The sequence below is a fragment of the Dromiciops gliroides genome, chromosome 5, assembly GCF_019393635.1.
Source record: "Dromiciops gliroides isolate mDroGli1 chromosome 5, mDroGli1.pri, whole genome shotgun sequence".
Classification (NCBI taxonomy): domain Eukaryota; kingdom Metazoa; phylum Chordata; class Mammalia; order Microbiotheria; family Microbiotheriidae; genus Dromiciops; species Dromiciops gliroides.
In genome coordinates, this window is record NC_057865.1 from 277,276,070 (window position 1) to 277,299,761 (window position 23,692).

A 23,692-nucleotide genomic window follows, 5' to 3' on the forward strand; every position below is an offset into this window, starting at 1 on the left:
TTCCGGTATTTATGTAATATTACGTTTCTTAAGGTCCTCTCAAGGATTTATCCTAAAAAAATGAGTGGAGGGGGCAGCTAGGTGGTGCAGTGGATAGAGCACCGGCCCTGGAGTCAGGAGGACCTGAGTTCAAATGTGACCTCAGACACTTGACACTTACTAGCTGTGTGACCTTGGGCAAGTCACTTAACCCCAATTGCCTCCCCCCCCCCCCAAAAAAAAAAGGTGAGTGGAGATGATTAATTAGATGACCTTGCTAATTAGAAACTGAAGTCAAAGCTGAAAGTCATTCTCTGGGCAGTATGGTCAAATGGATAAAGACTGATTTTTTTTTTTAAACAGGGATAAAAATCTTTACTTTAATAAGTATGTGGCTAGATCTTAAAAGTCTTAAGATATAAATCAGGATATTCTAAAAGGTTCCTTGCTATGCCCACTTCATAAAAAACCATTATTACTATTACAAATCTTTTAACAGTTAAATCCATAACCCAAAAGAATTAAAGAATTCACATTCTAACAAGATCTCTAATAAAATGAATTATTAAACTAATAGACATTTTTATACATTACAAATCACATAACTGAGGCTTAAAACCACACAGCAAAAAAACAATAATAAATTTTACTTAAAATGAGGCCAGAATTAATTCAATTACACCTAGATCTGTATAATGTTATATGGAACCTTAATTTAAAATTTCAGTTATTTAGTATTTTATTTCCTGTTTTTCAGCTATTCCGCTACAAAAGATTTTTTAAATGGCAATATATAACAGATTCTAACTAATAAATCCTATCACACTTAGGGAATAATTCTTATCAAATTCCTCCTTCCTCCTATAACAGAAACTGCCAGATGGAATGAAAGGGGCTTAGAATATGTGGCATCATCCATAATGGCCCTAGCCCCTTGTAACTGGAAGTTTTTAAGTCAAGCTACAAAATTTTCATTCTCAATCTTTCTACTTAAAGCAAAATCAAGCTTTCTTACCCTCTCTCAATATTCCTAAACCATCTGAAGCTGGAACAACTAGTCAGGATAGGAGGGACATGGCTGTTGTGCCCACCTGCAGCCTGTAGGGTACCTTCCCAAACATTATCCATATTTTCTCTCCAGCCTTTATTTCTCTTTCCTAATCTTTCAAACCGATTACGCAGATCAACCCTTTTTACTGGCCTTCACAACTGTATCCCAGACTATACCTTATTCCACTGATCTCTAATACTTCCCTTATGTCTCATTTTTCCCCTTCAATTAAAACAAAAACAAAAACATTCTAAGTTCTATTTACTGGAGAGTCAAACTTCCGAATGGTTGGGGGATGGGGCTGGTAACTATGCTCCCCATACCTCCTGAACCTCCCCTTAAGTCCCATGAACCTCTGAGGTCAATATGCATTTGAAAGCCCTCTCACCAGCACAGGTTTTTTAGATCTACAAATCAAGTTTAAAATGTTCATCTGACTAAAATAACCAAGGTCCCATCTCTTATCCAACTAAAATAGTTATAGATGTATATTTTTTTCTATTGTTTTCCCAAACTCTACCTAGTCTTATCTCAGTTTAGGATTTTACTGGGCTCCCTGTAGGTATCTCTCATTCAAATGCATTTCAGGCCATTTCTTACCTGACTTATCGGGCACTGGCTTTGCCTTTGGTCTTCATTTCTTAGAGAACTGGAAAGGAGGGGAAAAAAATCCCTTTTGTGGCTGTTTAGTTTCACTTTAGATGAATTTGAATTTACTTCACTTACCTACTAAAAAATCAAAGGTATCTTTTTCTCATCAGTTCTTGCAGGACTTGTAGAAAAAGCTTAGAGAGAAAACCCTTTTAAAAGTCTCACTCAGCTTTACTTAAGTTCTACCAGTCATGAAATTCAGGTGTTCTCTTGGAAACTCTGATTGCCTACTTAACATTACAATTCATACTCACCCTCCTTTTTTATTCTTCACCTTGAGGATTAACCCTTAATTTACAAATCAAGAGAGCACCGGCATTATTTAAAGAAAAACTTTCACAATGTTAATTCATTTTCAATAAATCATTGAAGTACCTGTTGACATATTTGGGGGGCAAAGACAGTTCTCCAGGTTGAATTCAAACACCTCAAAAGTAGTTTTAAGGGATTCAAGGTTCACTTGAGATAATGGGCTGCTCCTAAGAATTAGCCCCAGGTGACCACAGCTACTCAGAGCAAAAAAAATCAGCTGCTTTTTCAAATCCCTTTCTTAGAAAACTCCATGCCAGTGGACAAAAAGGACTGAGAGAAGGGCAGTACAAGAAATAAAAAGTTCTCCTTATAATGTCTTAGCTCTGATATCAGGGCCCTTTTGGCAGCTCCTTTCCTCACACATCTCTGCCTGAAAACCCCAAGAATATAGGGCCGCAGACCCCCACCTCTCCACCTTCACACACATACATGAGTTTCTACCAGAGCGAGAGTGCTCCATCTGTGTGAACTTATCCTACAAGAAATTCTTGGACTATGCTGGAAAGAAGACTGGGGTGATGGCAGGTCAACCCCATAATAGTCCAAGACCTCCAGGTTTGTTTTCCAAAAATATTTCATGTGCATCTAGTTACTGTACCTGCACAGAGGAGACCCAAATAACATTGAGAGTAAAAAAGTTCACCAAATACTTAGAAACAGGCATGTAACAACCACCAAAAATAGGGGTAGACATCCAGATGCATTGATAAAATTGATCCAGATAAAATTTACTTCCTGGGAAAGTCAGATCATGGCCAAAGTTCTAACAGGGAAATTCTCCATGTGAGCCCATGTGGGCTCCTTGTTAAGTATCTAGACCCTTCATGGTTAGCCATAACTGTGGCGATTAAAAATATGAGAGACATAGTTTCTGGGTAATTTAATCATTTTCTTAATAGGCCAGTAAGTTATTAATAACAGGATGGGCCATGGCCATCTCTCTCAGAACAAAGACCCCTAATGGCCGTGGGGTCAAACATTATTTGCCCTTTGGAGAGGAGGTATTGCTGAGGGATGCCTAGTGTCATGGGGAAAATGGGGTAGGGGGTTTGGGAAGGGGATAGGGGTAGGGGTAGGGATAGGGGTTTGGGGTTCTTAGGAATTCCTCTTTAAAAATTACACCCTCTTGCACACAAAAGCAGTTAGAATAAGATGGTAATTTAGAGGAAGGGGAAGAGAAACCATGAAAGAAGTCCTTGGACTTCTCATGGGGAGAAAGCGTGGCCCTGAGATACCAATCTCCTCAAGCCAGGAGACTGGCAGGTACTTTTATAGAGGACTGATGGGGGTGACCATCTGACTGTGGAAAGTTCCTTTAGTGAGGGAGGACCATCCTCCACTGGTGGTGGCTGGAAGAATTGGGTGAGGGGTGGCTGCAGATCTCTCTAGCCATCTTCTCTGGACACAAAGGAAGTAGCTACACCTAATCTTATCACCCCAGAGTTGGGGGAGACTAGAATGAAGGGTGGGGGTTGTGGAGCTAGCTCAGTCAGATCTGGTTCCACTTATCTCTCTAGGAGTGTCTGTCCTCTGGTTTAGTTTCTCAAGGAGAACGTTCTTTGATGTGCCCCAGAGAACATTAGTTACCTGATGGGTAAATTTAATTTGGAAGTGGGCAATATTAAAATGAAGGGCTGATAGCAGACCACCCCCCCAAACTTAGGCTAATCTTCACCCCAGACAAAATTTTTATTTCCCTAACAAGAATTTCAGAGAGTCAGGATCTTATTGAGATTCCTAGAAGTTTACAGTTATGAGCAGGAAAGTTGACTTTATTTTATCAAGAAGGACTTCAGAATGGGGGGAAGTCAGATTTAATCTCAGGTATTGGTTTCTCACAATAACCGAACCTCTAAGATATGGAATACAAATAATCATTTCTCACAGGCTAAACTTCTCTCAGGCCCAGCAGATGGTAACAGAGGCAGCATCCACAATTCTAGGGAAGCTCTAGGGTGGTGTGTTAGAGGTTTGTTCCCTCTGGAAGGGTATGTGGGACCTGATAGTGTGAGCCCTCAGGCAGTCACTAAATATTTATTAAGCACCTCCCGTGGGTCTGGCTCTGTGGGGATATACACATTCCTTTTTTGTTCTTTCACTTGGTAATAATTGGGTTTGACCTTACAGATCTTTGGATATCACCAATCAAATGAATGCATCTGAAGAGACCAAAATTCCTAATGCTGGTAGTCAGGTGAGAGAGTATGGAGATTTAATTTTTTACCGAGCACTTGAAAATAGGATTCTGCACTTCTAGGCTTTTTAGAAAATAATGACATCATTGGATTTCTTTTCCTTTTTTTCTTTTTGAATTTTTTTTTGGATTTCTTTTTATTGTCAATTTAACCAGCTAACTTTCTAATTTCAACAGATTGACAAGGTCTTTAACAATATTGGAGCAGATCTTTTAACTGGTGGTGGATCAGACAGTAAAGAGAATGGGGTGCAGAATACACAGAAAAGAGTAAGCTTTTTTCCCCCCAATTGTCCTCTTATATTACCCCTTTTTCCCCTTGTAGGACTGTTTGAATGTGATACATTTTTGTCAGGAAAACACTCTTTAACTTTTTATTTATTTTTTTGTGTGAGGCCATTGGGGTTAATTGACTTGCCCCGGGTCACACAGCTAGTAAGTGTTAAGTGTCTGAGGGCACATTTGAACTCAGGTCCTCCTGAATCCAGGGCTGGTGCTCTATCCACTGCGCCACCTAGCTGTGCCCCACTCTTTAACTTTTAATGCTTTCCAAGAATCATTAAGTAAATGGATTGTTGAACCTAAATAGCTTGGATAGAATGAAACTGCTTGTTCAGTGTATTGTAAAATAAACAACTACTAAAATATATCTCTGAAACTCAGATTCCATTATTAAACAATGGTAATTGATGTCGATCTATTTTCCTCACTTACATTTTTTCTTGAGGTTTTCTTCATATGTTCATTTTGTGAGGGTGGAGTGGGTGGGGTGGGGGCAATTGGGGTTAAGTGACTTGGCCAGGGTCACACAGCTAGTAAGTGTTAAGTGTCTGAGGCTGGAACTGAACTCAGGTCCTTCTGAATCCAGGACTGGTGCTCTATCCACTGCGCCACCTAGCTGCCCCCTCATATGTTCTTTTTTTTAAAAAAAAAATTATATCATTAGTATTTAATTTCTTTCAGAAAAAAATGTTAAGCTTTAACCATCAGAACTGATCAGCTGGAAGGGACATTAGAGGCAGCCCTTTCATTGTACAAATGAGGAAAGGGATATGCCTCCTTTACAGGAGAATTCCCCTTATTCGCTGTTGCAGTATCTAATGACACGCTTTTGTGGGTTTTGGAAAGGTTTGACGAACAAGTACATTTTTACGTTTCTGAAATGTTATTTAATTTTGATCACATTATGAACTTGTAATTTTATGCCGCTCTGGTTCTTAAATGCAGGCTTGTACATATTTACCTGTGAAATGTCAAACCATTTGCTCATTTGTTATTTATGTAGCAGTCTCATGTCATTTCCATTTTGGTAGCTTGTATCATTTGCAAATGATGCATTCACCAGTTAAAAAGATAATGAGTATGTTATTCATAAAGGATTCTTTTAAAGAGACTTATAACATGTACTGGGGTTGAGCGGGGAGGGTCATAGATTCCTACAGTTTCATTGACTCTCAGTTTTGGGGGTGGGAGAGGTAAGAGTTAGTGTCATTTAGCCATTAACTGCTCTATTCCTGATTAGAAGGTGTATTCCCAAGTTAGGATCCTTTCTCAACGGGGCCTGGATAATTAGCCCACCAGACTTAAGAACACCTTTATATGGCAAGCTGTTCCTCTGCTCTTTTGGTTTCCTTTTAAACACTTTTCTTGAAGATTTAGTTCTCCCTAACTCAGAGAGGTAGCTAAGTTCAGTGAAATCATGTTAATCTTGAGGCTGACTTTCATCTAATTTCCTAAGATTCCAGCTCTAGACCATTCAGTCATATTTATTGAGTATCCATTGTGTGCCAAATACCTTACGGAATACAGAGCTGGAACAGATACGATCCCTTCCTTTAAGATGCTGAGAGGTTCATAATTATCTAATTTTAGTGGTCTCAAATACCTAACTAGACATGAATTTGTTAGGAGTTGTTCCATCCTTCTGAGATTGAAGTCACAGTTCTCAGTATGTTCAGAAAGTCCTATGCAGCTTAAGTCTTTTAAGGAGAAATGAAAAGAAAAAAAAAAGAAAGAAAGAGACATAACTCTCTTAAACAGGACAATATTAAGTCTGGTTCAAACTGATGCTTGTGTGGAATTGCTGTCAAGCTACGGTGTGTGTATGCCATTTTCCAAGTGTTTAATAGCAACTCACGTTTTTATAGAGCTTTGAGGTTTACCAAATACTTTCCCCATAGCTACACTGTGAGCTATGCTGGGCCAGCAGCATCACACCTACTTCATGTGTGAGGAAGCCATGCCTCCAAGAGCTGGTGAGCTTCCCACATTCAGAGGATGCCCAGCCCTGAGCTGGGTCCTCTGTCCAGCCCAGGCTTTTGGACTGGAGTCTGAACAGCATTCCACAGCTTTCTTCTGTGCTGTGCTTGGTGAAGAGTGCCTGAACAAAACCTAGCCTGTGAACATTCAGGATTAACTGGAAGAGCTTTGCCTTAAAAAAAGGAAATCTAACATTGCTACATGAACTATCCTTTTTTTTTTTTTTTTTTTGCTTTGAAGGCATCACTGACACTTGAAGAGAAGCAAAAGTTAGCAAAGGAACAGGAACAGGCCCAGAAGCTGAAAAGTCAGCAGCCGCTGAAGCCCCAGACCCATACCCCCGTGGTGCCCATCAAACAGGTCAGAGTTTATTTCTCTGGTATCCTTTCCTTTGCCCCCCTTTAAGACAGTAATCCTATAAGGTTAGTGATGCCCAGGACATATATTTATGAAGACTTCTTTAACTTGTACCTTTTCAGAGGGTTGTGGTTGGGTGTAGGGGGAGGTTGTCACCAGGAGGTGAATGACAAATGCCAAGCCTTCCCCCACTCTCAGGTCTGGCAAACACCTGCCACACCCAGTTCTCCATAGAGGAGCCAGAATGGGCTAACTCTTTCTCTTGCTGCTTTTTGAGTAGAGCTGTGTTTTTGTTTGTTTGTTTTGTTTTTAAATACTCGGATTTCAGAACAGGAAAGGTGCCAGGGTCAGATACATACAGTTCAGAGAGCTGGTCCTTGTTGTTTACGTAGCTAACACACAACCTCAGTTGGTAGCAGGAATAATTTGAATTTTTGCTTGTCATGACTTTTTTTTCAGGCTTCCTTAAACTCCTTGTTAATGTTAACTGAAGAAGAAAAATTCTCTTTCTGAAAAAATGGAGAAATTAGCATAAAATTATGTGTTGTGAACAAAGCATTTTTCATATATTCCATTGACCGTAGCTTCTCAAGCTGACTTTTTCCTGTTGAATGTTAATCTGCTTTATATGATTTGAGTGTAGCCTTGAAGCTCATAGCCATAATCACACTGTTTGATATATTTTGCAGACTAAGGACTTGACAGAAACTTTGATGGATAACATGTCGTCTTTGACCAGCCTTTCTGTTAGCACTCCCCAAATTTCAGCTTCCACCAGCTTCTCTTCAGTCCCATCCATGGGGATGGGCATGGCTTTTTCCAATACAGTTGATAATACAAAGAGAAGTTTGACAAATGGCCTAAATGCCAGCATGGGCTTTCCGACATCAGCGTTCAGCCTGCCAGCCAGTGCAAACCAGCATCTCTTCAGCGGCCCAGGCACGCCAGCAGCGGCCCACATGACTCTGGGGACGCCCTCTGGTTTACCGAACCTGCATACTCGGAGGGCTTCTGCTGGAATGTCGCAGCAGACGCCTCACAGACCCACTGATATGTCTGCTCTGGACAGTCTGTTTGGGCCTCAGAAACCCAAAGTCAGCATGAACCAGTTGTCTCAACAGAAACCAAACCAGTGGCTTAATCAGTTTGCACCTGCTCAAGTGTCTCCTGGGACGGGCAGCTCAGTGATGGGCACACAGCTGAGCATGGCAGGACAGCCTGCCTTTGGCTTGCAGGGCAACCCTTTCTTTAACCCACAGAACTTTGCACAGCCAACCAATATGACTAGCAGCAGCTCAGCTAGCAATGATTTAAAAGATCTTTTTGGGTAAGGCATCTCATGTTCCTTTTGAAGAATTGATTGCATTTTAATCATGGGGAAGCTGATTTCCATCTTGGTATGTTTGATTGAATATCTGGCTTGGAGGAACTTTCCCTGCAGGAAGGAGTCTGAGAGATTTGGTGGAGGAAAACAAAGGCGTCCACGTCAGCATTGTAGTGATGTAGAATCCTGTCATTTGTACACATTGAATGCAGTTTGATTTGTTCCCTCCTGCCTTCTCCCATGTCCTCCCCCCCCTCCTCAGTGATCTGAAGGCATGGCCCTGAACCAGGCTGTTCAGAGGCGAACACATTGGTGTCAGTGGCTTGTCTCTCCCTGCGTAACTTGGTATGACAAATCAGGGACAAAAAGGAGTCGATGGCATTTGCAGGTTTTAGCTGCCCAATGCCGCCAGGGTCCTTATGCCACAGCTTTTAAGTCTTCATTTTAATTTGTTTTTAATCCACTTGCTTGAATTGATTCCTGAATTGGTGTTTCTCTAAGTAAAGCAAACTGTAAGCATATAGAAAGGATCAGGTCGTTTGGTTTTCTCAATCCTTAAACATTTGTTGTTTTCTAGACAGTTCTCACAAATATTGCAAAATTTCACCCATCTTGCTTCTCATTGGTTCAAACTGTAAAAGCTTCATAAATCATCATAAGTGCAAGACGAATCATTGTAAAACCTGGTTGAGCATGGTCTGCCTCATGGCATAGTGGGTTTTGTTCCTGGGTTCCCCAGGAGTGTGTGGGATTATTTGACTCTTTCTTCCTGTGCCCAATGGAGCAGAGGAGCCCAGTTGGTTGGGCGCAATCAGTTGGCACAGTTTTCTGTTGCAGGGCATTGCCCTGTCTCTTCTGGCCTTCTTATTATGTTTGAATTGAAACTTGTGAGGTTGCATTTTCCAAGGCAGATTTGTAAGAATCCAAGTGTATTTGGTGAATAAACTTTTAAAGTTTATGCTGTATTGCTCCAAATGTAATAAACGTTACTTCTCCAAAAATGAGCAGTCGTATCTTCTGCTTGCCAACAGTGATGCTCAGCTTGCCCATGGTACAGTCTGACCTCTTCTCCGTTAATGCCACTGAATATTAATTGTTCCTTTCCTAAGAATTTCAGGAAGCTTTATTCTAGCATTTTGAAGTTCAGAGTTGACCATTTGGTGGAAGGAAACAATTCTTTAACATTTTTATAGAAAACCTACATGCTTTATTTTTTAAAGCTTTTCACTGATGACATTGTTCTTTCATTTGCTGCTTTGAAAAACAAAAAAAAACCACAGGGCCTTACACTGTAAATGTGATTTGTATTTTGTTAAATTATATTTCCACAGTTAATGCAGTGATAAATTTAAACACATCTTTCAAAGAATGTGTGTGTGTGTGTGTGTGTGTGTGTGTATGTGTATGTGTGTTATGATTACTGCCTTCATAATTTTATTTTGAATTATCTGGGACCAGCAATGGTTTTAAATAAACCATGTGAAGTTCTGTGTGCTATTGATATTCTTTGTAGGTGTCCTGGCTTATACTGAATTTGATTATAAAATGTGATTGAATGATTAAAAAAACATTCTTGCTGCCAACATATGATATGAGGGGACTTTTTGAAAAAATAAATCAACTTTCACATCTGATTTCTGCATGAGCTGTACTTTATTATCTGTCATCTTAGAAATTACTTATATGAGGAGCTACTTGTGATATTTTGCTTCAGGAATGAGAAACATCAATAAGGAAGTCATTTTGCTATAGAAAAGTATATTTGTGATATGATTGCATTCTCATAAGTGTGTTTTTATAACAATGGGGGGGTTTGTCTTGCTTGGAAATGTCATGCATGGAATGAATGTTTGAAATTTATTTTCTTCGTGATACTTGAAGTAATCACTGTTTAGTAGAGGCATTTTCTACTTAATGTAGAGGTGTGTTCTCCTCAGGAGAAGCCACAGGAAAGCCAGAGTTTTTCCTAGGCGGTTTGGAGGGTAGGAGATTGGGAATGGTCACAAGCAATTCATGAATATCATCTGCGGAGCCTCCCAGAGGATGGTAATCATTTTTGGTGGAAGATTAGTACCCAGCTTGGTGAAATAAGGGATCTTTTGCAGTATTATTTCCAATCACTTGTTTCTAATCGGAAATTAATTTTTCAAACTTTTGGAAACATAATTGAGTTGTATTCCATCACTTTTTAAAAAGACACCCTCCATTCATTTCACGCACACCATAGAATTTTACTTCGGTATATTAGTTGCTTTAAGTGTCACTGCTCTGCTCCACCAAGAAATTATTTTGGGAAAAAAATTGTTAGGATAAGTTAAGTTTTAAGAGGGATTGGGAACTCTGTGAACAGGTACATAAAAAAAAAATCACATGGTCTACAAGATTATTTTTTGTCTCTTTGAATTGGAACCCTACTGTTTAGAATAGACCTTCAAAATTCAAGAAGGAATTTGTAATGTGATAAACAGTTGTGCCTACCAAGTTTATGCTTTTCTCCAGGGAACAGAGCAGAGTTGTGTGCACCATTCCACAAGGAGAAACAACTGGACTTTTATTTTCCTTTTCTCACATTGGGTTTCTTTCCTGGAGCTTAAGTGAACCAAACTCACTGATAAATGTCTACTTCATGGCATTGATGGAAATCTCAAATGTGATACAATGTGTAAAACGCTTTGCCTTTGAATCAGAATACTTGTCGTGTTTAATGTTGTGTTTTTTTTGTTACATTTCTTACAGACTTATGAGAACAAACTTCTTATCAGAAGCAAATTTGTAAGAATGTTAAAATCAGAATTTTCGAGATGGAAGGGACCTGAGAGACCATCAGGTGTCCTTTTTTGTTTTGTTAATTAAACTTTCTTTTTCCTCTCCCCGCCCAACCCCCCCCCCCACTGCCCAGGAAAAAAATTAAAAGGAAAAACAAAACTCTTGTAATAAATATGTATAACAGTGCCACATTGGCCGTGTCCATGGTGTGTGTCTCATTTTACATATATGATCCATCACCTCTTTGCCAGGAGGAAGGTACACGATTGCACATGGCATGGATCAATGTTCTTAAGTCCTTCAAAGTCATGTTATTGATGGTTTAAATTCTGATTGAGCGTGTCTCATTTTATTCTGCATCAGTTCATACAAGTGTTCCCCCGTTTCTGTGAAACCGACCCCTTCATGATTGCTTACAGCACTGTGATGATGGTGATGACAATAATAGCAGTTATGTAGCACTTACTGTGTTCAGAAGTGTTTCCTTACATGAATATACCACACTTTGTTTAGCTGTTCCCCAGTTAATAGGCCTCTCCCCTTCGTCTCCCTGCCCTCAATCCTCTGTAGTTTTCAGTTCTTCATTGTACAGAGGAGGCTGCTGGGACCCAGGAAAATAAATGGACTTTCCCAAGAGTGTGTTGTGAGTTAATTAGAGAGCCAGACCTATAGCTCCAATCTCCAGGACTATAGCCACTTGTTTCCATTAATACACACTGTACTGTTTCCCTTGTTGTATGAAGATGTATGTATTAAGGTGCACGTTATCTCCAGGAAGCTGTTCCTGATCTCATTTGATCATTTCTTCCACTTAGAATACCACTATTTTTACATACCACCATATGGGCTATTTCTTTCTTAATTTTATCAACCAGAAGAGCACTTCTTGGCTGAAGTGGGTTCTCATTTGTGTTGAAATTGTAGTGTTTGATTCATCCAACAGGCAGTTATTTATTGCTTACGGTGATCCTTTCTTTAGACCCCAAAGGATTAGGGAGAGGAGTGGGCGAGAAATCTGGCTGTGTGCGGACCCTGAATGCCCAGAGAATGAGCTTGAACTTTGGCCTTTCGTCAAAGTAGGGACATTAGGGGCTCTGGTACTATGTACTTTTGTTTTTTTGTTTGTTTTGTTTTGTTTTGTTTTTTGTTTGTTTTTTTGCAGGGCCATGGAGGTTAAGTGAATTGCCCAGGGTCATACAGCTAGTGTCAAGTGACTGAGATCAGATTTGAACTCAGGCCCTCCTGAATCTAGGGTCAGTGCTTTATCCACTGTGCCATCTAGCTGCCCCGATTATGTACTTTTAAAAGAGGTTCTGACCTTCACCTGAAACTTGGGAACCCAATCATGGCTAGAGCACAACAGTGTAGGGCAGTCTGGCATCTAACTGTCTCCCAGAATATATTCATGGGCAACATGGAATGATGCAGGCTAGATGATGGGCATAATTAGGCTATTTTGGAACTCTTAACTATTGGGCCCAAAGAGTGTTTTTGCTGCCCTGAGGACCATATTCTCCCTACTTCCAAGGCGCCCTATCACCTCCAAGGTCAAATGCAAACTCCTCTGGTTGTTATTGGAGGATCTTTGGAACCTGGTTCCAACTCGTCTTCCCAGTCTTGCTGTGTGTTACAATGCTTTGCACGTTCTGCCATGTTGTCCATCTTGTCACTTTTCACAAGCCCACCTCTGTGCTTTTGCCCAGGATGTTTCCAGTGCCTAGAAAGCTTTCATCCACCTCTTAAGACTCCACCCAAGTTTCTCTAATGTGTAACTCAAATGCTACCATCTACATGAGGCTTTTCTGCATCCCCCAACTGCTGAGGCCTCCTGCACTCCCTCAGTTTTTTTGATTCATCTGTTTCACACATATGTTCGATGTTTACCCCGTTACAACTATATGCTCTCTGAGGGCGGGAGCTGTTTCATTTTTGTCTTTGTATCTACAGTACCTAGCATGTAGTAGTAGGTCCTTAATAAATGCTAGTTGAATTAATGAACAATTATATTTGTTGGCATTTTTTCATATTATTTAGACTCAAAGTGAATTTTTGTTGCCCTCGGCAGTTCTCTAGGTAATTAAGGAATTCTTTTTAGCAGGTCCTCGCTAAAGCTTTGTTCCGATGCCTTCCTGTAGTAATGGGGCATTACTGGGTTTAGATCCTGTGTCATGGCAGCCTTCCCATGATAAAACTTATGCTGGTTCTAGGAAGGCTAGTTCTCAGATACAAGAGATAGTGAGCTAATGGCTTTGGCAGAATGGTGGGGATGGTATTGAAGCATTCAGAGCTTTTGAGTCACATTCATTTATTCCAGTCTTGGGGAGCTTCATTTTCCAGATTGCTACTAATTCATCTGAAGGATTGTTGTGCAAACCTAGGCCAAATTTGTATTCTAATTTTATAAATCTTACCTTCCACATGTAGTTTTCTTTGATTACTGAGGATGCTATTTATAACTGGCGATCGAGGTCTAGGTCTGAATAACCATATGTTGTGGATTTACTTGAAGCAGCTAACTTTTACTGTTGGGAGTCTGTGTGCAGTGTAGCTTATGATCTATAAGGGCTTCTTGTTTTATTGGGGGACATGGCAGTGGCAAAAATGGAGGTTTATTTGTATGTTCTTGTCTGCTATTTATTTCACTTTAATTTCTTGGGAAAGAAATGTGCCCAACATGAAAATGCTGTTTTGGGGGCCTCACAGCAAGTACTTATATTAAGCACCTACTACATGCTTGCCATTGTACTAGATTCTGGGACACAAAGACAAAATTTAAGTCTCCTCTCCACATAGGGGGAACCACTTGCACACTGATATACAAAGTAAATAATGAGGTCACGTAGGAGAGGGGGCTTGAGCTTTGATGGAGGCTGGAAGATGGGAGAGAGACAAGGCTCATGACATTGCCCAGAATTCTGCCCCTGCTGTGGTTTCTGGTTCATGGCCTTGCAGGTGACCAAAAAGCCCAGAGTATATGTATGGCCTCAGGGATCCTCAATTTAGGCCTGCCAGTCCAGTTGTTTTAGCAAGATCTCCAAACTGCCAATACCTAACGGACAGCCCCATTCCTGAATTCCTCCCCAGCCCTTCTAAGATGTTCTCAGTGGAATAATTTAGTTCAAATGTGCAAAATTATAGCTCACATTTTTTGAGGGCTCTACAGTTTGCAAAGCACTCTGTAACCCAGCACTTTACAGTTACTCCAATTTACTAAAATGTTTTCCAAAAGAGCAAGATCAACTCTATCCCTTGAAAACAGGGTGCTTGGCTTAGGCTAGTGTCTAAAGTCACAACTATTGGAGAATAGTTGAACCAACTGTGGTTTATCAGTGCAACAGAATATTTTATTGTCATTAAAAGTAATAAATGAATAGAGAAATGTGGATCTTTAACTAAAGCACTGTCCTAAGAGATTTACAACGACATCAGGGTGATATCATGACTTCCGCTGAATTGGATTTTTTAAGTGAGGGAGGGCTATAACACCTATATATATACATTAGATGGATGATGACTTTTAAAAATGTAGCTGTAATTATACTCTTAATTAGTTTTTAAAAAGTTATTGCTAAAGCACCATCTCTGTGATACTTTTAAAAAAATTAATAAAGTATTTTATTTTTTTCCTGTTACATGTAAAGATAGTTCTCAACTTTTGTTTATACATGCTTTCCAATTTCAGATTTTTCTCCCTCCCTCCCCTCCCTGCCCCCTCCCCTAGACAGCAGGTAATCTGATATAGGTTTTATACATATATATACATATATATATATACACATACATACATATATATACACACACATACATAATAACATTAAACATTTCTGCATTAGTCATGTTATAAGAGAAAAATCAGAGCAATGAGGAAAAACCTCAAAACAGAAAAACATCACCACCAAAACCAAGAAATAGTATGGTTCATTCAGCATCTATACTCCACAGTTCTTTTTTTCCCCTGGATTTGGAGATCCTCTTCTATCATGAGTTCCTGGAACTCTTCTGTACCATTGCATTGGTGAGAAGAATATAGTCCATCTGTGATACTTTTTACCTGATCCCTCTAATTGTTAGTGCTTCCCTCTCAAATTGTCCTGTGTATTTTGTATCATGTGTGTAAATATTCCAAGTCTTCCCCTTTCCTTCCCCATAGGATGTAAACTCCTTGAGGGCAGGAACTCAAAATTTCATTTTTATCTTTTGTACTCCTAGTGCCTAGTCCAATCCTTGGCACATAACAGGTGATTACGAATTGCTTGTTCATATTGTTGGATGAAGCTAGAATAGTTTTTGAGCCACACTTTTTTTTTTTTTTGGTCTGAACTTAAAACGATTTGAACTGGGGTCTTTAGAGATGGAAGAGACCTTGGAAGTCATCTTATCCAATGATTTCGTTTTGCAGATGAGGGAACTGAGACCCCACGAGAGGAAATTGCTTTGTCCGGGTCACACAGTCTATGATTGAAGGTCACGTGAGCCCCGCTCCTCAGACTCGAATTTCATGTCCTTCTCCCTGCATCACATATGTGGTGTTTTCCTCCATTAGATTGCCATCTCTTTGGAAGCCCTTATGGTGTATCTGTCTTTGTATCCCCTATTAATGTACCTCAAACATTAATAAATGTTTTGTTCATCAGCCCTTCAATTTTGTTAGTTAGGGAGCTCCTGTTAAGGAGTTCCCCTTTCCCTGGCCTCCTAACCCCAAATGCACCTTAGATTGGGCAGCTTGTCTAGGGGTAGTATGAGGCTGGCCCTCTGCATGGTATTGACTCATAAAATTTATATAATCAGTCATCCAATATTTATTAAGTACTTACTGTATGCTGGGGACCATGCTGAGCTCCAGCAATTAAAAGAGTGAAAGGAAAGTCACTGAAAACTTCAATCAAAAATCATTCATAAGTTTTAAAATTGAGTCACAAATTCATTTGAAGTATTCAATCCCTTCCCAAACCTCCAAACCCACAACGGGGAGGGAGGGCTGCTTCTGAGACAGTGGCAGCAAGGAAAATGAAACCTACTGGTTTCTCCTGGTGTAGAGGATGGAGTGCTGTCCATGGTATCACTTTGACCAGAGATCAAATCCTCTCCAACACTTGGACTAGCTGTGTGGCCCTGGGCAAGTCTCTTAAACTCTGTCAACCTCGGTTTTCTTCATTTGTAAAATGGAGAAAAGTAGCACTTACTCATAGGGTGACTGTTAGGAGACTCAAATGAAGAGAACATATGAAGCACTTTGCATATAAAGGGTAGTGATTCCTATTGTAAAATGAAGAGGTTGAACTCCATGGGCTCTCAGGTCCCTTTGAGCTAAAAACCTGTGATCCTTTGCTAAGAGTAGGTTGAATTGACCTGAGAAGTGGAACTCAGTTGTGTCGTAGAAGGATCTTTTAATTTAACACTTCACAAGTTCTCTGATTTCCCTGGAGTGGATACTTGATCCCAGTCTCTCTGTCTCAATGTCTTTCCCTTTCTCTATTTCTCCATCTTTCCCTCTTTTATCTTTCTCCCTCTTTGTTTTTCCCTTTCTGTCTCCCCCGCCATGTCTGTGTCTCCCCTCTTCTCTGTCTCCCTCTCTTCCTCTCTGTCTCTCCCTCTTTCTTTCTCTGTCTCTTATACACACACACACACACCCTATACAATCTGTCATTGGCTAGTAAGTGCATCTCTGGTGATGAGCCTCTCAGAATTTAAATTGGCTGGATCTAAGATGAATCCTTCCTTGCTTACAGGAGCCTTCCAGAACTTGTGCCTACTTCTCCCTTAATGTGCCCTAGAGGGCCCTTTGTCACTTCCATCCATTCATCCATCCATCTCCTCACAGACCTTTAGACTAGATTTCAGTGGAGGGAGAACTTCCACCATATAACTTTGCTTAAATGTTTATTGACTGATTAGTGCCTAGAAGGATACAAACGAAGAAACCTGTTGCTTTAAGCCATTTGTTGATTTCTTCCTTCCTTCCTTCCTTCCTTCCTTCCTTCCTTCCTTCCTTCCTTCCTTCCTTCCTTCCTTCCTTCCTTCCTTCCTTCCTTCCTTCCTTCCTTCCTTCCTTCCTTCCTTCCTTCCTTCCTTCCTTAATTTTTTTGGTGAGGCAACTGGGGTTAAATGACTTGCCCAGGGTCACACAGCTAGTAAGTATCAAGTGTATGAGGCCGAATTTGAACTTAGGTCCTCCTGACTCCAGGGCCAGTGCTCTATCCACTGCGCCACCTAGCTGCCCCTGTTAATTTCTTTAAATTCCTTTCTGTAAATATGCTGTGCCTCCTCACAGCCAGAAGGTGTCACTGTAGCCTAAATAATTTACAATTACACCCATCACTATAACAGTTTCTTAACCTTTCTCCACTCATGACCCTTTTCTCCCGGGAAATTTTTACACAACCCCAGGTATATTGGTATATAAAATAGGTAGACAACCTTTTGCAGTTGACAATTTTTCATGACCCCCACATTCAGTTGTGCAACCCCATATGGGGTGGGGACCCACAGTTTAAGAAGCTTTGGTCTATCTGTAACAGGCTTTGCATATAATTATCTGCCGGCTTTTGAGAAGCTATGTCATCAAATATCTGTCTTGTTGTAGGCTAGTTTTAAAACAGATGGAGGAAAAAAAAATTTTAATGTTGAAAACCATCTCTACATGTAACTAGAAAATAATAAAATACTGTTATGAAAAATAAAAAGAAAAAAAGGGGGCAGGTAGGTGGTGCAGTGGATAGAGCACTGGCCCTGGAGTCAAGAGGACCTGAGTTCAAATCCAGCCTCGGACACTTGACACTTACTAGCTGTGTGACCCTGGGCAAGTCACTTAACCTCAATTGCCTCACCGCCCAAAAACCCAAATAAGCAAAAAATAAAAAGCATGGAGATTCATGGAAAGAAAGTAGTGGCCAAAGGCTTGTGGCACTTGGTTGCTTCATTTGCCAGGTATGCAGGTTAACCCTGGGATCATAGATTTAGAAGTGGCTGGTCTAATACCCATGTCGTATGGGCTGGAGATCACAAGAATGCCAGAGACAGGATTTGAACCCAGGTCCTCTGCTTTCAAACCCAGTGCTGTTTCCACTGTACCCAACTGTAATCTTGTTCACTTGGGTCATTGGGTGACACTCAGCTTGACTCTCTGCTTCTTATAGACCACTCTTTACCTCTCATCCTGGGTAGCTAGATGGCTCAATGGATAGAGCACTGGGCCTGGAATCCGGAAGACTCCTTTTTCTGCATTCAAATCTGGCTTCATACATGTACTAGCTGTGTGACCCTAGGCAAGTCACTTAACCCTGTTTGCCTCTGTTTCCTCATCTGTAAAGTGATCTAGAGAAGAAAATGGCAAACCACTCCAGTATGCTTGCCAGGAAAATCCCAAATAGGATCAGGAAATCTTAGACACTATTTAAATGACTAAACAAGAAAACATAATGTTAGGTCAAACTATGACCCCCTGCTCTTTGCAGATTTTAAGAAATCATTCTATACATACATTTCAGTCATTATGCTATCGTAGAATGATATTGGTGGGAGAAATCCATGATATCAGCTTTCAGGCTTTTCAAAAATCAAAGAAGACAATGTCTGAAAAGTGCTGTGCAAACCTTAAGTATTATATAAATGTTGATTCTTCTATGCCTATGTTACTCTGTGGATGAGACAGAGCCAAAGTGTGATGGCTCAGACCTACAAAGACCCTACATTCAAGTGCTGCCTGTGACACATACTGGCTGTGTGACCCTGGGCTAGTCACTCACTCTCTAAATGCCCTGGGCTCTCTGAGGCTAAGCTACAGAGAAGGTGTCTGCATTGGTAAGGATTTTTCTTATCTGGGAATCCTTTATATGGATTAAATAATAAGTGTACTCTATGATGTTTTAAAAGTTCAAGAGATACTTTTTGGGTAATTTAATCATTTTATTAATAAGGTTAGCATGTTCTTGATAAAAAAGGTCAGTGGAACTCTCCAATGCCACAGACAATCTTGGCTCATGGTTTATAAGCCCTTGGAAGAGGGGTGTTTATGAGGATGACAATTAACAATTAATGAGAATGGCTGGACCTATTCTAATGAACTTTCATCATCTCATTTACTTTTAAAATTTAAACATTTAAAAAATGAAAGTATTTGATTATTTTCCAGTTACATGTAAAGATAATTTTCAACATTTGTTTTTATAATATTTTGAGTTCCAAAATTTTCTCCCTCCTTCTCTTCATCTCATTTACTTCTAAATTACCCCCAGCCTTGGACAATCTAATCAAAGACTTTATTCCCACCTAAACCTAGGTAGAGCAATAGGATTACATTACTTGTAAAGTTGGGTGGGGTCTGACCAAGATTGATCAATGTTCTTCAAGAGATTCAAGTTTGAAATTAGTACTATAGCAAAACAGGAAATTCTGGATCTCTCCAAATCATCATTTATTTTTATTTATTTATTTTTTTGCAGGGCAGTGGGTCACACAGCTAGTAGTGTCAAGTGTCTGAGGTCAGATTTGAACTCAGGTCCTCCTGAGTCCAGGGCTGGTGCTTTATCCATTGTGCCACCTAGCTGCCCCCAAATTATTGTTTATTAATAATCCTTTAAAAAAAAAACAAAAAAAATAATCCTTTCTCTTAAGTCCCTAGCCCTGTTTCACTCTGAGTAGTAATGGATAGTGTCCATCCTGTCCAACTCTTTATAACCCCATTTAGGGGTTTTCTTGGCAAAGATACTGGAGTGGTTTGCCATTGCCTTCTCCAGAACACTTCACAGATGAGGAAACTGAGGCAAACAGGGTGAAGTGACTTGCCCAGGGTCACATAGCAAGTAAGGGTCTGAAGCCACATTTAAACTCATGTCTTTCCAGTTCCAGGCCCAGGGCTCTATACATTCAACCATCTAGCTTCTTCCATATATATTAAGTATAAATATCACTTTATTTTATAGTGAGAAAACAGACTCAGAAATGCTTGAGTAAGACTTCCCACATCCTTTAAGATGTGAATTTAAATAATTTTTACAGGAAATCATGGTAGTGGAAATAGAACATTAGACAAGGAGTCAGCATCTTGGATTCTTCTCTTGATTCACTTTGTGACTTTAAAAAGTCACTTGAACACTCTGCCTCAGTTTCTAATCAATAAAATGGGAATAGGGCTGCTAGGTGGCACAATGGTTAAAGCAGTGGCCCTGGATTCAGTAGGACCTGAGTTCAAATCCAACCTTAGACACTTGACACTTGCTATCTGTGTGACCCTGGGCAAGTCACTTAACCCTCATTGACCCACAAAATAAACAAACAAATGAACGAATAGATAGACAGATAGATAGATAGATAAAAAGGGAATAGCCTGTGCCCTAGGGATCTTATGGGGAAGGGGATTTTTCTTGCCTTTTATTTTGGGCAACATTGCTAATATGGAAATATATTTTGTATAACTTCATATGTATAATGAGTATCCTATTTCTTTCCTTCTCAATGGATGGGTGGATAGGTAAGGAGCCTTGGAGGGAGGGGAGAATTTAGAACTGGATATATATATATTTTAAAATGCAAACCTGGGGGTAGCTAGGTGGCACAGTGGATAAAGCGCTGGCTCTGGATTCAGGAGGACCTGAGTTCAAAGCCGGCCTCAGACACTTGACACTTACTAGCTGTGTGACCCTGGGTGAGTCACTTAATCCTCATTGCCCTGCAAAAAAAAAAATGTAAATCTCTTACAAAAAGAGGTTGTCACGTTCTTTGTCCTTGTATAACCTGAGCCAACATTGGCACAGTGCCTGGCATGTAGTGGGTATTTAGTAAATCTTGTTGATTGATTGATATGATTGGTACATGCCACAGACAACTCTCTGGTACCAACCTACAATCATAAAGCGACTGTAGTCTGCACTGGTGGGTGGAGATCCCATCTAAAGAGTTCAATATGCTGATAAAAATCTGATCTCCTTTGCATATTTCTCATATGTTTGCAAAGGAATCTTGTCTAGAATCTAATATACTTTAGTCCAAATCTTTCATTTAATAAACATTCCTGTTCTCACTGTATACATGATCTCACTGACAACAGGCTTCCTTGAATGTGGAAATTCTTAACCTGGGGTTTGTGGACTTGTTAAAAAATTTTTTTTGGATAACTTTCAATAGTATTGATCTTCTTCATTATCTTATGTATTTTAGACATTGAAAACCATTCTGAAGGGCCAGATAGGTACCACAATGGATAGAGCTCTGACCCTGTAGTCAGGAGGACCTGGATTCAAATCCAGCTTCAGACACTTTAAATGACTTGCCCAGGGTCCTAGAGCTAGAAACACCTTTGTGATCTCAGTTTCCTCATCTGCAAAATGGGGGTCACAATAGTCACGTGGGATTTCCAAGCAACAGGAGATAAACATGGACTGGAGTATTCAGAGGATGACTCATTGGAGAAATAGGACTTCAGCTCAACTGTCCTTTTTTCCATTATATCTGTGAGCATTTATTAATTCTAACAGGATATACATGGGAAAACCACCCAGAATTGGAGCAGCATCCTTGTCTAATTCATTGGCCTCCTGAGGAGTCAGTTGGAGATACTTGGAATATCATATTCAGGTTTGGGCGCCATATTTGAAAATGGCCAAACTGGAGAAGAGAGCAGCGAGGCAGCACCATAGTTCACGAAGTGCCTAGGCTGGAGTCAGGAAGGCTCATTTTTTTGGGTTCGAGACACTAAGTAGGTGTGTGACCCTGGGTAAGTCACTTAACCCTGTTTGCCTCAGTTTCCTCATCTGTAAAATGAGTTGGAGAAGGAAATGGCAAATCATTTTTACCATAGTATACCATAGTATCTTTGCCAAGAACACCCCAAATGGGGTCACAAAGAGTCAGACATGATTGAAAAATGACTGAATGACAACAACAATGAGATTAGCTAGAGGAAGGTGACCAAAATGATGACAAAAACAAATCCTGTGGGGAAGAGTCCAGATGTTTAGATTAGAGAAGACCTAGCAAGGCCATAGCTTTTGTTACCTATTGGAGAAGAGAGATCAGATTTAGTATTTAAAGTTCCAGAGCTGAATCTAATGAATGGAAAGCCAACTTTGGTTCAGAATTAGGAAGAACTCTTTTTCTTTAACAAAGATACATTGGGGGCAGCTAGGTGGCACAGTGGATAAAGCACCAGCCCTGGATTCAGGAGGACCTGAGTTCAAATTCGGGCTCGGACACTTGACACTTACTAGCTGTGTGACCCAGGGCAAGTCACTTAACCCTCATTGCCCTGCAAAAACAAAACAAAACAAAACAAAACCAAAAAACCAAAGATACATTGTCTTGAGAAATAATGAGTTCCACATCATGAAAGTATTCTAGTAGTTGTTGGAATGTTATAGAAAGAATCCTGACATAAAGTAGAAAGTTAGAACAAAATACCTCTAGAATAGCAACTTGAATGATGGTCGTAGTATTTGGTTGAGGACAGAGCCTTGGAATAGATTCTCTGGCCCGGCCACCAGTCTATGCTTGATACATCATAGGCTTTGAATAAATATTTGTTTGAATAAATGATTTGTAGTGTAGTTTTCCTGAGGTCTTCTTGGAGTGCTTTCCAAACCAGGAGACCAGATGTCCTTTTAGTCATCATAGACTCATATGCAAGTGTTTCTCAGGACAGAAAACTACTACACCTTTACTTTACTACTACACATGGCAGCAAAGTGGTACAGTAGGGAGAGGTCCAAGCCTTGGAGTCAGGATGATCTGAGTTCAAATTGGCCTCAGATCCTTACTAGCTGTATGCCCCTAGGCGAGTCACTTCACCCAATTTACCTCAGTTTCTTCACCTATACAATTGGCTAGAGAAGGAAATAGCAAATCACTTAAGTATCTTTGCCAAGAAAGCCCGAAATGGGGTCATGAAGAGTCGGATATGTCTGAACTGACCAAACAACAACAACCTCCCAGGGCTATTGTGAAGATCAAATGAGATGACATTTGTAAAGCACTTAGTACAGTGCCTGGCACATGATAGGTGCCATATACATACTAGGCATTATCATCATCTTCCTCATTGCAGCAATGTAAATTTTTTTGGGGGGTGAGGCAGTTGGGGTTAAGTGACTTGCCCAGGGTCACACAGCTAGTACATGTTAAGTGTCTGAGGCCGGATTTGAACTCAGGTCCTCCTGAATCCAGGGCCGGTGCTCTATCTACTGCACCACCTAGCTGCCCCCTAAGGTCCTTTTCAGCTCTAAAATTCTAATTAGGAAGGGAACAAGTATTTGTTAAACATCCATTTTGTTCCATATACTGTACTAAGCAGGATACACAGGATACACTCAGGGAGGCGGGTGCTATTATTATTCCCATTTTAGAGTTGAGGAAACTGAGGCAGACAGAGGTTAAGTGACTTGCTCAGGCTCATACATAATAAGGAAGTGATTTGAACCCAAGTCTTGACTCCAGGCCCAGTGTCCCCAGGGCTGTATCCACTGTAACAGCTAGCTGACAGGTACAAGCAGTTTTGTATAAGTTTGGCTTGATGTCAAGAGATTTGGGTTTAAAACTTGCTCAGAAATAGCTGTGCAGCTTTGGACAAGTCACTTGCCCCTCTGATACTGAGCTTCTTCAGCTGTAAAATGTATCAGAGGATCATTGATTTCAAGTTCGATGAGACCTTTGAGATCATCTACTTCAACCTCTTAATTTTGCACATGAGGAACCTGAGGCTTGGGGACCTGAAGTGACTTCCCATGGTCACAGGGGTATATAAAGTAGCCAAAACAGGGTTCAAGCCCAGGCACTCTGCTTTGAGGTGGACTGTCTCAACTCCCAATTA

General features: G+C 40.3%; 1 protein-coding gene across 4 annotated transcripts in view; it reads left to right on the forward strand.

The window, feature by feature from the left end:
* The window catches only part of SCYL2 (SCY1 like pseudokinase 2), an 82,009-nt gene extending 70,480 nt beyond the window's left edge, over positions 1-11,529 (forward strand). For 2 of the 4 annotated variants that reach the window (XM_043966629.1, XM_043966630.1), the window contains 5 exons: positions 4,121-4,187; positions 4,365-4,457; positions 6,687-6,806; positions 7,493-8,130; positions 10,864-11,529. In XM_043966629.1, the coding sequence (XP_043822564.1) occupies positions 4,121-4,187; positions 4,365-4,457; positions 6,687-6,806; positions 7,493-8,130; positions 10,864-10,903 (958 nt within the window). In that variant the 3' untranslated portion in view covers positions 10,904-11,529. Of the gene's footprint in view, positions 1-4,120; positions 4,188-4,364; positions 4,458-6,686; positions 6,807-7,492 lie in introns of all 4 variants that reach the window. The other 2 variants (XM_043966631.1, XM_043966632.1) reach the window with 1 other exon arrangement.
* Positions 11,530-23,692: the final 12,163 nt, after the last annotated feature.